The sequence below is a fragment of the Rana temporaria genome, unplaced genomic scaffold, assembly GCF_905171775.1.
Source record: "Rana temporaria unplaced genomic scaffold, aRanTem1.1, whole genome shotgun sequence".
Classification (NCBI taxonomy): domain Eukaryota; kingdom Metazoa; phylum Chordata; class Amphibia; order Anura; family Ranidae; genus Rana; species Rana temporaria.
In genome coordinates this window covers 51,190-66,896 of record NW_024404586.1, presented here as the reverse complement: position 1 = coordinate 66,896, position 15,707 = coordinate 51,190, and the positions used below count along the sequence as shown (strand labels likewise).

Sequence of the window (15,707 nt, the reverse complement as noted above, 5' to 3'; positions counted from 1 at the left end):
CTCTGCACACAGGGGCCCCGGTATATCACACGGGGGTCTATACTCTGCACACAGGGGCCCCGGTATATCACACGGGGGTCTATACTCTGCACATTGGGGCCCCGGTATATCACACGGGGGTCTATACTCTGCACAGAGGGGCCCGGTATATCACACGGGGGTCTATACTCTGCACATCGGGGCCCCGTATATCACACGGGGGTCTATACTCTGCACATTGGGGCCCCGGTATATCACACGGGGGTCTATACTCTGCACACAGGGGCCCCGTATATCACACGGGGGTCCGTACTCTGCACAGAGGGGCCCGGTATATCACACGGGGGTCTATACTCTGCAGATAGACATTATTATTGCTGGGTGGCAGGTGTCACTCCGGGACGCTCTGTGTGCGCGAATCGCCCTTCAGGGGGCGGGGCTTTCTAAGAATAACTGTAAAGTGAAGCCTTCTGCTCCAGATAAAGGCATGTGCAGGGCTCAGAGCAGCGGCCAATCGCCATGCGAGGAGGGTATGACATCACAGCGACACGCTTCACACCTCTCCTGTCTGACCAATGGGGCGCCCCCAGTCACTATAAAGGGGGAGATCTCCTGACAGTTAGTCGGGTCACCCTGAAGTTTGCTCCGTCTCTACAGCAGGTAATGTGCATTGCCTAACCCCTTCCTTCCAGGGACCCCCCCCTCCCCCAACACCCCATTGTTCCCCAAAGGCTGCTGATATCACCCTAAAATTTCCCTGAACCCCCAAATATCTGTCCTGGGGGGGCTCCCAAATCTGAAGCTTTACCCCCCCAACATGCAAGTCAGTGCAGGTCCCCTATATACCTTCTATCCCTTCAGCCTGCAGAGCATTGCACCCTGTCTGCAGAGCTTTCTGCCATGCATGTATTCATTGCTGCAGAGCATCTCTGCCTGTCCTTATCTATTTACCAGCCTCTGCAGAACATCTCCCCCTGTCCTTGTCTATTCACCAGCCTCTGCAGAACATCTCCCCCTATCCTTGTCTATTCACCAGCCTCTGCAGAACATCTCCCCCTATCCTTGTCTATTCACCAGCCTCTGCAGAACATCTCCCCCTATCCTTGTCTATTCACCAGGCTCTGCAGAACATCTCCCCCTAGCCTTGTCTATTCACCAGGCTCTGCAGAACATCTCTCCTTATCCTTGTCTATTCACCAGGCTCTGCAGAACATCTCCCTCTATCCTTGTCTATTCACTAGGCTCTGCAGAACATCTCTCCCTGTCCCGGTCCATTGGCTCTGCAGAGCATCTCTCCCTGCCCTGAGCCATTTGTCAGCCTCTGCAGAACATCTCTCCCTGCCCTGGTCTATTTACCAGGCTCTGCAGAGCATCTCTCCTTGTCATCTATTCATGTGTAGGTGTAATGGACACAACGCTGTGTAACTTCTACATAATGGCATCAGTGGGATCTGCAGAGCATTTCGCCAATCTCAGCACAGAATATCCCTTTCCTGATAACCTGTGATTGTGGCCAGGCAACAACCTCTGCCCCCCACTCCCCCCCCCCCCGTGTGACTCCCCCTACCTGCATGTGACCTGGGGGGGGGCAGAGGACTGGGGGGGGGCAGAGGACTGGGGGGGGGCACCTTCTGTAACTCTCGCTCTACACTGTCACCACCATTGTCTACCCTTCACCTTCCCCCTCTTGTAACCCCCACCGGGGTCCCCCTCTGTTACCTCCAAAGTCTACCCTACCCCCCCCTTCCATAACCCCCAACGGGGTCCCCCTCTGTTACCTCCAAAGTCTACCCTACCCCCCCCTTCCATAACCCCCCAACGGGGTCCCCCTCTGTTACCTCCAAAGTCTACCCTACCCCCCCCCTTCCATAACCCCCACCGGGGTCCCCCTCTGTTACCTCCAAAGTCTACCCTACCCCCCCTTCCATAACCCCCCAACGGGGTCCCCCTCTGTTACCTCCAAAGTCTACCCTACCCCCCCCCCCCTTCCATAACCCCCCAACGGGGTCCCCCTCTGTTACCTCCAAAGTCTACCCTACCCCCCCCTTCCATAACCCCCAACGGGGTCCCCCTCTGTTACCTCCAATGTCTACCCTACCCCCCCTTCCATAACCCCCAATGGGGTCCCCCTCTGTTACCTCCAAAGTCTATCCTACCCCCCTTCCATAATTCCCTTCGGGGTCACTTTCTATCCCCCCTATCACCACATCCACCCTCCCCCACTGGGGTCACCCTCTACCCCCTTAGTTATTGCCAATTTTTACCCCTCCCTCTTCCATTACCCCCACTGGGGTCACCCTGTACCCCTCCTGTAACCTCAACTCTTCCACCACCAAACTTCACTCCTACCCCAATATGGCATGTGAGAGGACGGGGGCTTCCAATGTCTACTCTTCACCCCCCTCCCCCACCATCACTGCCAATGTCACCCTCCCCCATCATCACTGCCAATGTCACCCTCCCCCATCATCACCGCCAATGTCACCCTTTCTCCTCTCTGTTTACTACCAGCAATGTGAATCCCCCCCCCCCCCCAGTCACATCACACGGCTGCCACCTGTCACCCTGGCTGGGGCTTCAACATTGTGCGATCTAAAAATACCGAGAATGTGCTGCCGCTGCACTCGCAGATTGTCACACCGCGCCGCTACTACACCGGAGTCACGTACACGACACCCTCTGCGCAGACCCCCCCCCCCTGTACCCTCCACACCCCCAGATCTTCCATATCTACACTTCAAGACCCTCCACACCCCCAGATCTTCCATATCTACACTTCAAGACCCTCCACTCATCAAGATCTTCTATATCTACACTTCAAGACCCTCCACACCCCCAGATCTTCCATATCTACACCTCAAGATCCTCCACACCCCCAGATCCTCCACACCCCCAGATCTTCCATATCTACACTTCAAGATCCTCCACACCCCCAGATCTTCCATATCTACACCTCAAGATCCTCCACACCCCCAGATCCTCCACACCCCCAGATCTTCCATATCTACACCTCAAGATCCTCCACATCCTCCATACATACACCCCCAGATCCCTCATACATACACCCCCACATCCCCCATACATACACCCCCAGATCCCCCATACACTGTACACTCACATCACTTCAGCAACATGATCCACCACAGGCTCTCAGGGGTTAAACGCCTCATGTCCAGGTTGGCCAGGACTTTGGTGGCCAGGCGTCGGGAGACCTCCAGGACTACGGCGAGGAGGGGCACCATTCGGGGTGGAGGTAGTTGTTCTGGAACCAATCTCCTTCGGCATCTCCGGCACGCAAGCAGCCGTTTCCAGCGTCTCACATAACACGTGTAGAAGACTTGGACAGCTGCTGTGCCTCCTGTGATGGGATATTTTTGACACATTGACTCCACTGTAACCATAACACTCGGTCTGGCTGCGTGACGGAGAAACGTTATCTGGACTTAACAGTACAACTGGCGACAACCAACAAGTCCAACCGTCCCCGAAATATACACCTACCTCTTCTTCTAACCCAACACTAACTCTTCTGGCCTCATACCAACCAGCCTGAGGTCCTCTACTACTAGCCCAACACTAACTCTTCTGGTCCTCGTACCAACCAGCCTGAGGTCCTCTACTACTAGCCCAACACTAACTCTTCTGGTCCTCATACCAACCAGCCTGAGGTCCTCTACTACTAGCGCAACACTGACTCTTCTGGTCCTCATACCATCCAGCCTGAGGTCCTCTACTACTAGCCCAACACTAACTCTTCTGGTCCTCATACCATCCAGCCTGAGGTCCTCTACTACTAGCCCAACACTAACTCTTCTGGTCCTCATACCAACCAGCCTGAGGTCCTCTACTACTAGCCCAACACTAACTCTTCTGGTCCTCGTAACATCCAGCCTGAGGTCCTCTACTACTAGCCCAACACTAACTCTTCTGGTCCTCGTACCAACCAGCCTGAGGTCCTCTACTACTAGCCCAACACTAACTCTTCTGGTCCTCATACCAACCAGCCTGAGGTCCTCTACTACTAGCGCAAAACACTGACTCTTCTGGTCCTCATACCATCCAGCCTGAGGTCCTCTACTACTAGCCCAACACTAACTCTTCTGGTCCTCATACCATCCAGCCTGAGGTCCTCTACTACTAGCCCAACACTAACTCTTCTGGTCCTCATACCATCCAGCCTGAGGTCCTCTACTACTAGCCCAACACTAACTCTTCTGGTCCTCGTAACATCCAGCCTGAGGTCCTCTACTACTAGCCCAACACTAACTCTTCTGGTCCTCATACCAACCAGCCTGAGGTCCTCTACTACTAGCCCAACACTAACTTTTCTGGTCCTCATACCATCCAGCCTGAGGTCCTCTACTAGCCCAACACTAACCCTTCTGGTCCTCATACCAACCAGCCTGAGGTCCTCTACTACTAGCCCAACACTAACTCCTCTGGTCCTCATACCAACCAGCCTGAGGTCCTCTACTACTAGCCCAACACTAACTCCTCTGGTCCTCATACCAACCAGCCTGAGGTCCTCTACTACTAGCCCAACACTAACCCTTCTGGTCCTCATACCAACCAGCCTGAGGTCCACTACTACTAGCCCAACACTGACTCTTCTGGTCCTCATACCAACCAGCCTGAGGTCCTCTACTACTAGCCCAACACTAACTCTTCTGGTCCTCATACCAACCAGCCTGAGGTCCTCTACTACTAGCCCAACACTAACTCTTCTGGTCCTCATACCAACCAGCCTGAGGTCCTCTACTACTAGCCCAACACTAACCCTTCTGGTCCTCATACCAACCAGCCTGAGGTCCTCTACTACTAGCCCAACACTAACTCTTCTGGTCCTCGTACCATCCAGCCTGAGGTCCTCTACTACTAGCCCAACACTAACCCTTCTGGTCCTCGTACCATCCAGCCTGAGGTCCCTCTACTACTAGCCCAACACTAACCCTTCTGGTCCTCATACCAACCAGCCTGAGGTCCTCTACTACTAGCCCAACACCAACCCTTCTGGTCCTCATACCATCCAGCCTGAGGTCCTCTACTACTAGCCCAACACTAACTCTTCGGGTCCTCGTACCATCCAGCCTGAGGTCCTCTACTACTAGCCCAACACTAACCCTTCTGGTCCTCATACCAACCAGCCTGAGGTCCTCTACTACTAGCCCAACACTGACTCTTCTGGTCCTCATACCATCCAGCCTGAGGTCCTCTACTACTAGCCCAACCCTAACCCTTCTGGTCCTCATACCAACCAGCCTGAGGTCCACTACTACTAGCCCAACACTGACTCTTCTGGTCCCCATTTACATCATCAACTTTTTTCTCTCTTCCAGGTCTAGCCCGATCTCTCATCATGCCTTTCGGAAACACCCACAACGCTTTCAAGCTGAACTTCTCCTGCGATGAGGAATTCCCAGATCTCACCAAGCACAACAACCATATGGCCAAGGTCCTGACACCCGACATCTACAAGAAGCTGAGAGATAAATGCACTCCCAGTGGCTTCACCCTTGATGACATCATCCAGACCGGTGTGGACAACCCAGGTAGGTCCTTCCAAATGATGTTCATAAGTCACTGGACCGGTAGCTGACGTGTGCTCAGATCTATTGTGGTGGGACACGTCCGCCATTGCTATGTTGCCTCTCGAGAAATCCCAGTTTTATGTCCCCCCTGAGCTCTGCACTCTGTGTGCAGTGTACCCCTGAGCTCTGCACTCTGTATGCAGCGCACCCCTGAACTCTGCACTCTGTGTGTAGGCCCCCCCTGAGCTCTGCGCTCTGTATGCAGTGTACCCCTGAGCTCTGCACTCGGTATGCAGCGCACCCCTGAGCTCTTCACTCTGTATGTAGCGCACCCCTGAACTCTGCACTCTGTATGCAGTGTACCCCTGAACTCTGCACTCTGTATGCAGTGTACCCCTGAGCTCTGCACTCTGTATGCAGCGCACCCCTGAGCTCTTCACTCTGTATGTAGCGCACCCCTGAACTCTGCACTCTGTATGCAGTGTACCCCTGAACTCTGCACTCTGTATGTAGCGTACCCCTGAACTCTGCACTCTGTATGCAGTGTACCCCTGAACTCTGCACTCTGTATGCAGTGTACCCCTGAACTCTGCACTCTGTATGTAGCGCACCCCTGAGCTCTGCGCTCTGTGTGTAGCCCCCCCCCTGAACTCTGAAAATAATGCACTCCTGGTTTTTATTGCCCCTTTAAGACCCTCTTACTGTTAGTGAAATTTGACCACACCCAATATTTGATGCGATTTGGAGTGCGTGTGTTTGTAGGGGGGGGGGGGGGTCATGGTTGAGTTCCTGTACCTATTTTCTGAGAAAAGAAAAGCCCCGGTTACATGTTTGCAGTTGACTGGCGCTGTGTGACATCATCTTGAGTATCGGAAATGATGGCCTTTTCCTCCGCAGGTCACCCTTACATCATGACTGTGGGCTGCGTCGCTGGTGACGAGGAATCCTATGAAGTCTTCAAGGATCTGCTTGACAAAGTCATTGAGGACCGTCACAACGGCTACAAACCCACCGACAAGCACAAGACCGACCTGAACTGGAACAACCTGAAGGTAGGTTTGTGTGGATGGATGGGGGCAGAGGGCGGCGTGAAGTGGGGTGATGCCATTTGTAGGCTTGGAGTCTTCTATGTCCCAATGTTCTCCTGATGTGTTTAAGCTCTTCACTTACCCTTCCCTTCCCCATGTCTGAGCCCAGTAAAGTCCACTGATAGAGAGGTGTGCTCATCACTCGCCCTTCCCTTCCCCATCATTCCCCCTTCCCTTCCCCATCTCCGATCCCAGTAAAGTCTACTGATAGAGAGGTGTGCTCATCATTTTACCCTCCCCTTCCCCATCATTCACCCTTTCCTTCCCCATCTCCGATCCCAGTAAAACCTACAGATAGAGAGGTGTGCTCATCATTCGCCCTTCCCTTCCCCATCTCCGATCCCAGTAAAGTCCACTGATAGAGAGGTGTGCTCATCACTTACCCTTCCCTTCCCCATGTCTGAGCCCAGTAAAGTCGGCTAATAGAGAGGTGTGCTCATCATTCGCCCTCCCCTTCCCCATCATTCCCCCTTCCCTTCCCCATCTCCGATCCCAGTAAAGTCTACTGATAGAGAGATGTGCTCATCATTCACCCTCCCCTTCCCTTCCCCATCTCCGATCCCAGTAAAGTCTACTGATAGAGAGGTGTGCTCATCATTCCCCCTTCCCTTCCCAATGTCTGAGCCCAGTAAAGTCTACAGATAGAGAGATGTGCTCATCACTCACCCTTCCCTTCCCCATCTCCGATCCCAGTAAAGTCTACAGATAGAGAGGTGTGCTCATCACTCACCCTTCCCTTCCCCATCATTCCCCCTTCCCTTCACCATCTCCGATTCCAGTAAAGTCTACAGATAGAGAGGTGTGCTCATCATTCACCCTTCCCTTCCCCATCATTCCCCCTTCCCTACCCCATCTCCGATCCCAGTAAAGTCTACAGATAGAGAGGTGTGCTCATCACTATCTCTTCCCTTCCCCATCATTCCCCCTTCCCTTCCCCATCTCCGATCCCAGTAAAGTCTACAGATAGAGAGGTGTGCTCATCATTCCCCCTTCCCTTCCCCATCATTCTCCCTTCCCTTCCCCATCTCCGATCCCAGTAAAGTCTTCAGATAGAGAGGTGTGCTCATCACTATCTCTTCCCTTCCCCATCATTCACCCTTCCCTTCCCCATCTCCGATCCCAGTAAGGTCCACTGATAGAGAGGTGTGCTCATCATTCGCCCTCCCCTTCCCCATCATTCCCCCTTCCCTTCCCCATCATTCCCCCTTCCCTTCCCCATCTCCGATCCCAGTAAAGTCTACAGATAGAGAGGTGTGCTCATCACTCACCCTTCCCTTCCCCATCATTCCCCCTTCCCTTCCCCATCTCCGATCCCAGTAAAGTCTACAGATAGAGAGGTGTGCTCATCACTCACCCTTCCCTAGGGTAGGCTCAGTCACTTTTTCGGCTGGTATTTTTGGCCAATCCCATGACCTTCCGCTAGTTTCTGGATGTGGCCCCCCCCCCCAGGCGGAGGGCCCCTCACTGACCCGTACTCTTATATTTGCACATTGTATTGCCGCGGCCCGTCTGGTTTCGGTTCTCGGGATCTGTTTTTATCGTCCCCCAATCTCCCTTTGGTTGGGAATTGGTGATGCGTGGAACGGGGGGAATGTTCATTTTTGATATTTTCTCTGTGCAGGGCGGAGACGACTTGGACCCAAACTACGTTCTGAGCAGCCGTGTCAGGACTGGCCGCAGCATCAAGGGATACACCCTCCCCCCACACTGCAGCCGCGGTGAGCGCCGTGCCATTGAGACCTTGTCCATCAAAGGTAAGGGGAGCTTCTGGAGGTTCTGGTGACACCTACTGATAGGACGGGGTGAGGTGGGGCGAGGGCGGCAGACTTGTCCTGTAAACTCCGCCCCCCAGTGTTACTGAGTGCGTAGAAGGTGACATTAGGTAACGTGGCCCCTGTCCACCCAGAACGATCGTATTCTGGAATTATTTTACATACTGATACTTTATAATATGAGAAGACCACAAGAGGTGTTCCAACTTCTGATATGTGGTACAAAAGAGGACCTGTCCTGTGCAGGCAGGGTAGCCATAGAGAATAAATACATGTCCTATATATACTGCAGTGAGTCCTATATACCATCACCTTATTATACATAAAAAAAGAGGACCTGTCCTATGCGAGTGTGGGGGGGGGGTCAGAAGAACATTTCTGAGCCATCGGGGTAACTGTACTGCGTAGAGATAACATACAAGTCCTATACATACCACCATCGGTCCTATATACCATCACCTGCATTATATATACGTCTCTTCTATCCTATGTATATATTATATATACGTCTCTTTCTGCTCGTCCAGCTCTCAGCAGTCTGACTGGAGAGTTCAAGGGAAAGTACTACCCCCTGAAGGACATGACCGACGCCGAGCAGACGCAGCTCATTGATGACCACTTCCTCTTTGACAAGCCCGTGTCTCCTCTTCTGTTGGCCGCCGGTATGGCTCGTGACTGGCCCGATGCCCGTGGTATCTGGTAAGTGGCACTGGGGGGGTAGGGAGCCTTTTTCATTTTTTCCTAGAGTCTATGGTGTGATATATGGATGGGGGTCAGGTACTGGAATACACCTCAGGCCTCCTCTGTAGAGTCTATGGTGTGATATATAGATGGGGGTCAGGTATAGGGTGGCACCTTGGGCCTCCTCTGTAGAGTCTCTATGGTGTGATGTATAGATGGGGGGTCAGGTATAGGTTGGCACCTCGGGCCTCCTCTGTAGAGTCTCTATGATGTGATATAGATGAGGGTCAGGTATTGGAATACACCTCGGGCCTCCTCTGTAGAGTGTCTATGGTGTGATATATAGATGGGGGTCAGGTATAGGATGGCACCTCGGGCCTCCTCTGTAGAGTCTCTATAGTGTGATATAGATGGGGGTCTGGTATAGGATGGCACCTGGGGCCTCCTCTGTAGAGTGTCTATGGTGTGATATATAGATGGGGGTCAGGTATAGGATGGCACCTCGGGCCTCCTCTGTAGAGTCTCTATAGTGTGATATAGATGGGGGTCTGGTATAGGATGGCACCTGGGGCCTCCTCTGTAGAGTCTCTATGGTGTGATAAAGATGGGGGTCAGGTATAGGAATACACCTCGGGCCTCCTCTGTAGAGTCTCTATGATGTGATATAGATGGGGGTCAGGTATAGTAATACACCTCGGGCCTCCTCTGTAGAGTCTCTATGGTGTGATATAGATGAGGGTCAGGTATAGGAATACACCTCAGGCCTCCTCTGTAGAGTCTCTATGGTGTGATATAGATGAGGGTCAGGTATAGGAATACACCTCGGGCCTCCTCTGTAGAGTCTCTATGGTGTGATATATAGATGGGGGTCAGGTACGGGAATACACCTCAGGCCCCCTCTGTAGAGTCTCTATGGTGTGATATGTAGATGGAGGTCAGGTATAGGATGACACCTCGGGCCCCCTCTGTAGAGCCTCTATGGCGTGATATATAGATGGGGGTCAGGTATAGGGTGGCACCCCGGGCCTCCTCTGTAGAGTCTCTATGGTGTGATATATAGATGGGGGCCGGTATAGGATGGCACCTCGGGCCTCCTCTGTAGAGCCTCTATGGCGTGATATATAGATGGGGGCCGTTATAGGATGGCACCTCTGGCCTCCTCTGTAGAGTCTCTATGGTGTGATATAGATGGGGGTCAGGTATAGGGTGGCACCTCGGGCCTCCTCTGTAGAGACTCTATGGTGTGATATATAGATGGTGGTCAGGTATAGGGTGGCACCTCGGGCCTCCTCTGTAGAGCCTCTATGGCGTGATATATAGATGGGGGTCAGGTATAGGGTGGCACCTCGGGCCTCCTCTGTAGAGTCTCTATGGTGTGATATATAGATGTGGTCAGGTATAGGGTGGCACCTCGGGCCTCCTCTGTTAAGTCTCTTTGGTGCCGTGTTAGTACCAGTTTTGAATGGTCATCTCCTTTTTCCAGGCACAACGAGAACAAGTCCTTCCTTGTGTGGGTAAATGAAGAGGATCACCTGAGAGTCATCTCCATGGAGAAGGGAGGCAACATGAAGACAGTGTTTAAACGCTTCTGTGAGGGTCTTCAGAAGGTAAGCCCACCAATACACGTCCCCATCTACATCAGCCAGAAGCTCCTCATATCACCTAAACCCATCTTCATCAACAATCATGGCCGTACTCATATATAATATATTCATCAGACCTGGCAAAGGTCTCCATGATGGAATGTGGAGGTCTCAGAGAAAGGGGGACACATTTAGGGTATCAGGCATCCCCCCATAAGAGACAAATGTTATCCCAGACTGGATGGATTCTGGAGGTCACCACTCACATAGAGTTCCATGTCCTCCCCGTAGACTCTTAACTATCTGGTTGGTGTTGTGAGTTCACAGTAGGGTGGGGGTGGGGGGGCATCATTGTCATGATATACCCTTGTCCCTCATCTTCTCGGTTCCATCACCTGATGTGGTCCCATGTGTGTGTTCTGTGCAGATTGAGGAGATCTTCAAGGCCGCAGGACATCCCTTCAGCTGGAGCGAGCATCTTGGTTACATCCTTACTTGCCCATCCAACTTGGGCACAGGTCTGAGAGGCGGCGTCCACGTCAAGCTTCCCAACCTCAGCAAACACCCCAAATTCGAGGAGATCCTGACCAGACTGCGTCTGCAGAAGAGAGGCACCGGTAAGTACATTTGTCGGTTTGTATCCACTTCAGTGACCCCTGGTCTCCGTTATCAACGATAAAATATAACTAAAGAACATGGCGGTCCTCCAAAAGCACCAAAAAGGATCTGAAATCCCAGGGGGGGGGGGGGTCCTTATGTCGGATAGTCATTGTAACGAAATGTCCCACACTCTGCTTGAGTGCTTTCGTCATATACCTCTTCCTATCAGTCTTAATCTAGATATCAGATATTCCAACCACTATCAACAACAAACAAGACGATACTTGTTTGATTGCTGAACATGGACTGTTTATTAGAACCAAAATAAAAGTCTTATATACAGTAGAAGAGGAGGTTCCCCCCTCCTGCTCATATTACTCTAACAATTCACCTGTGACCAGAAACATCAATTAACATGAGCTAATTAACTAATCCCTTAAAGCAGCCGATGTGACTCTGTGCCCTCCTGGGCATAGTTATGATAAATCAGGATTTCACTACAGGTCAGACTTGTTGTCACCAAGCTTCACACAGTAGATGATACATTATCATAAGTATAAACACAGGACACCTTCTCACAACAGCAGGAGCTCCAGCAGGAGTCGGCCCGTCTCCTACATTGTACAGAGGCCAATGTGATCGGCTCTCTTACCTAACATGTGGAATTCAGAATCAAACAAACCAAGAAAAGTCTTTACATCTATCCTGGGAGATATTGTGGAGAAATATTACCGTCCCATTCTAAGGACTCCAAGACATATTTTCTCAGTCACCCTGTGCCAGGATGGATAACACAGGGTGACTTAGACATAAGTGGTGCATGGGGAGCTGAGACAAGGGTATCTCAACCTTTCCAAGGGATTCTGGGTTCCACGGGCCCCCCCGTCACAATAACTAAAGAACATGGGGGTCCCCCAAAATAGATTGGGCCAGAAAAACAAGCACCAGAAAGGAGCTGAAATCCCGGGGTGGAAGGGGTCCGTATGTCGGATAGTCATTCTATCTCAGACTTGCTGAATGCTGTCTGTGGCTATGAGACTATGACCCGGGTGTTATTATTGTCCTTATAATTGGAAGGTGACCCTAGTGAGATAACATCAAGCAAACGCCCTCCATCTGAAGCAATGAGAAGACTTGTAGGCCAGGGCTTCCATCCAGTCCACTTACACACGCGTGTCTTCTTCCTCCGCAGGTGGTGTGGACACAGCTGCCGTCGGTGGCACCTTCGATATCTCCAACGCTGACAGATTGGGCTTCTCTGAGGTCGAACAGGTCCAGATGGTGGTTGACGGTGTGAAGCTGATGATTGAGATGGAAAAGAAGCTGGAGAAGGGACAGCCCATCGATGACTTGGTGCCAGCCCAGAAGTAAAGGGCTTATTAGAGACAGAGCTTAACAACCCCCCCTCCCCCCTCGTAAAGGACACCGGAGAGAGAGGGGGGGCATGGAGACCCCAGGAACACCACTAGAGGTTGGAAGAAAGTCGTCTTCAGGGGGATGACAGTAGAGATGGGGGAAGAGAGAGCGCGATGGGAGGGGGGCAGAGAGGCTGGCGGAGTCATCAGCGGCCTTTATCCCCATCTCTCTGCGTGACGGGTGGCTTTTTGTACAGTTGTCATGTATTTATTACACATATTCCCAGGTTTCCCTCCCTCTTCCCCTATGTGTTCTGTGTCCCTCCTGTGATCAGATGAAGACAATAAAAACACAATTTGGCCTCTATATCATCTCTGTCCTTCACTTTGATGTGTGCGTGATCGGTATGTGTGCTGTGAGATCTGTGAGGCTGATGACCTCTTCAGACCTGGGAACCTCCAGGAAAACGCAATGTCTCTTCCTTCCGGAAAAGTCACCAAAGATGGTCCTGCCCTACATGAAAAGAGCAGATCACTGCTGGGTGGAAATAGTCCCTCGAGGAGACCCAAGGAGACCCCCAACTCCACATGGCCGACATATTTCTCTACAAGTCCTTCCCAGAACCCTATTAGCTGAAGTCTCTGGGGGCTCCATATTATGGGATGTATTTGTGGTACATATTATGGCGTGACTCCGATGTGGCTTCACTATGACGTCCTCTGATTGGAGTTGGGTTGAATAAAAGACACACGTCCATCGGGTTCATCCAAAAGGCAAAATTCATAAAAATCCTTCCATCCCCGGAAGAGTAAAACATAAGCTGACCCCGAGGAAGGCAGAGAACCCTTATAAAGTATTTTCCAAAATCCTCGAATTCCTTCCCGATCTCCCAAGTCAATTGAATATTCCCGGGGGGCCAACACTCTACATCAGCCATTCCCAACCAGCGTCCCTCCAGAGGTTCAAGGGGGTTCCTTGAGCTGTGGTTGATTGACCTCCCATCTGATGGAGCAGGTTCTCCTCATCACTGTGCCCCCTTACATCAGGTTACCCCATCACTGTGCCCCCTTACATCAGGTTCTCCTCGACACTGTGCCCCCTTACATCAGGTTCCCCCATCACTGTACCCCCTTACATCAGGTTCCCCCATCACTGTGCCCCCTTACATCAGGTTCCCCCATCACTGTGCCCCCTTACATCAGGTTCCCCCATCACTGTGCCCCCTTACATCAGGTTTCCCCATCACTGTGCCCCTTACATCAGGTTCCCCCATCACTGTGCCCCCTTACATCAGGTCACCCCATCACTGTGCCCCCTTACATCAGGTCACCCCATCACTGTGCCCCCTTACATCAGTATTGATACAAAAAAATCACTGGCGCTCAATGGGAAATAACTAATATCCCATGAAATACTTAAAACCCTCGTATGGGCTGAGAACAGTCCGTGCTGCAGAGATCCGGATACCCTGAAGTACCACAAATACACAAATACACCAAAAAGGAAAACTCTGCGCTCCTGAAAGTTCACCAATTATAAATCCACTTAATGTTTGTGAAGAAAAAAACATACATTAACACTTTAATTTTCGGAAGATCCAGTCCTTTATATGGTTAAAAAAGGGAAAGTTTCCACAATGTACACAATATAATAAAAAAAGTATAAAAAAGTATAAAAAAAACTTTCCAAATGTCTGCATCAGACCAGCACCCTCTTCAGACTTCAAATGGTTAAAGCTTGCGGTTTTAGTTTGTGGGCTGTCTAGCAAGACATCATTAGTGCAAATGGTGAGCACAGTACATTACCCAGCCAGATGTACACATCGATCGAATGTCCTTCTCCTGGCTGATGTAACAATGTCCGGGATCCTAAGCTCTCTCCTATGCGGGTATGGAAGCTTCACAGACCCGATAAATGTGACTGCTGGAGACACAGGGTGGATCAGCATATCAGAAAGGACGCTCTCCCTGGGTGAACATGCAAGCGTCCCACGTCTGAGACACTGTTTCAGTAAACCAGCTGTACTGCAGGGAGAAGTTTAGGCGCCCTCCAGTGGGCAAATTGCAGTATGCGCTTGTTGAAAAATCAACAGCGTTGCATGGCGATTAAAATAATCGGATATAAAAGTTCTTATGCATGAATAGGATCTTCCATCATAAAAGGGGGATATTAAGAGGGGTCCTAGACGACGCGTTTCGCCCTTACAAGAGCTTTGTCACAGTCAATAGGACCTAGGTATAAAGTTTAATTAAATAGACTAAGATAGGGGGGGGGAATTTGAGGAAGGGGAGGAGAAAGGGGAGGTGTACCAAACCGAGAGATTTAACCCTTTGGACATCCAAAAAGACAAACAGACAAATAAATCACATATATATTGCAAGAGAATTATTTTTAAAAAATATATTGCAAGAGAATTCGTTTTAAAAAAACATATAAGCACATCATAAATTACTAAAAGATAAACAGCAGTTTTTTTTGTGTCTTAACTGGTCACTAGATCTCATTATAACAAATCTATATTGTTGCAACATAATATCCACAATAGGTTGTATGGGCACTCTATCCAAATAGTGCCCTCTAGTGGCAATTCATAAAAACTATATTCTAAAAAATGTTATAGAATATAGAATAAAAAGCTATATATAAAATAGGAAGAGTTAGATAAGAACGTTAACTTCAATTTCCTCATTTAACCCCTTAGGTGCCAAGCTGTCGAACTTATGTATCCAGAAGACCTCCCTTCTGCAAAGAAGGGAGAATCTTTCATTGGTAGTCAGAGTTCCTTTCGGAATGTGCTCAATTACAAAAACTTCAAGATATTTAAAATCCCTGTTGTGACAACGATCAAAGTGCCGAGGAACGCTGTGTTCAGTACAGCCCTTTTTAATCAGGCGACGATGATCGCCGATTCGGGCGCGTAGAGCTCTGATAGTTCTGCCAACATAGAAAAGACCACAGGCACACCGTAGGACATAAATAACAAATTCTGTAGAACATGTCACAAAATGTTTGATACCAAATGATTTTCCAGGAGATAGATGAATCTTCTCTGTGCCATGGGAAATGAATTGGCATGTCAAGCATGCCCGTTTTTTGCACTGAAAGATCCCCTTACGGTCA

At 50.6% G+C, this 15,707-nt stretch overlaps 2 protein-coding genes across 2 annotated transcripts; both read left to right on the top strand.

The window, feature by feature from the left end:
• The first annotated feature begins 544 nt into the window (after positions 1 to 544).
• Positions 545 to 12,953, top strand: LOC120922645 (creatine kinase M-type). The gene is made up of 8 exons (XM_040334736.1): positions 545 to 639; positions 5,316 to 5,528; positions 6,405 to 6,559; positions 8,217 to 8,349; positions 8,895 to 9,066; positions 10,532 to 10,655; positions 11,059 to 11,248; positions 12,424 to 12,953. Exons 2-8 carry the CDS (start codon positions 5,336 to 5,338, stop codon positions 12,600 to 12,602), a joined length of 1,146 nt encoding a protein of 381 aa, XP_040190670.1. The 5' UTR covers positions 545 to 639; positions 5,316 to 5,335; the 3' UTR covers positions 12,603 to 12,953.
• Positions 1,957 to 3,495, top strand: LOC120922646 (pollen-specific leucine-rich repeat extensin-like protein 3). Its single transcript, XM_040334737.1, has 2 exons — positions 1,957 to 2,841; positions 2,899 to 3,495. Exons 1-2 carry the CDS (start codon positions 2,335 to 2,337, stop codon positions 3,301 to 3,303), a joined length of 912 nt encoding a protein of 303 aa, XP_040190671.1. The 5' UTR covers positions 1,957 to 2,334; the 3' UTR covers positions 3,304 to 3,495.
• Positions 12,954 to 15,707: the final 2,754 nt, after the last annotated feature.

Excerpts from the sequence above, each read along its gene's own strand:
- LOC120922646 (XM_040334737.1), top strand. The coding sequence starts at position 2,335 with ATGGCATGTGAGAGGACGGGGGCTTCCAATGTCTACTCTTCACCCCCC. Across the intron at positions 2,842-2,898 it reads TTCCATATCTACACCTCAAG|ATCCTCCACACCCCCAGATC; the intron begins ATCCTCCACACC and ends CTACACTTCAAG.
- LOC120922645 (XM_040334736.1), top strand. The coding sequence starts at position 5,336 with ATGCCTTTCGGAAACACCCACAACGCTTTCAAGCTGAACTTCTCCTGC. Across the intron at positions 8,350-8,894 it reads TGAGACCTTGTCCATCAAAG|CTCTCAGCAGTCTGACTGGA; the intron begins GTAAGGGGAGCT and ends CTGCTCGTCCAG. Across the intron at positions 9,067-10,531 it reads CCCGATGCCCGTGGTATCTG|GCACAACGAGAACAAGTCCT; the intron begins GTAAGTGGCACT and ends TCCTTTTTCCAG.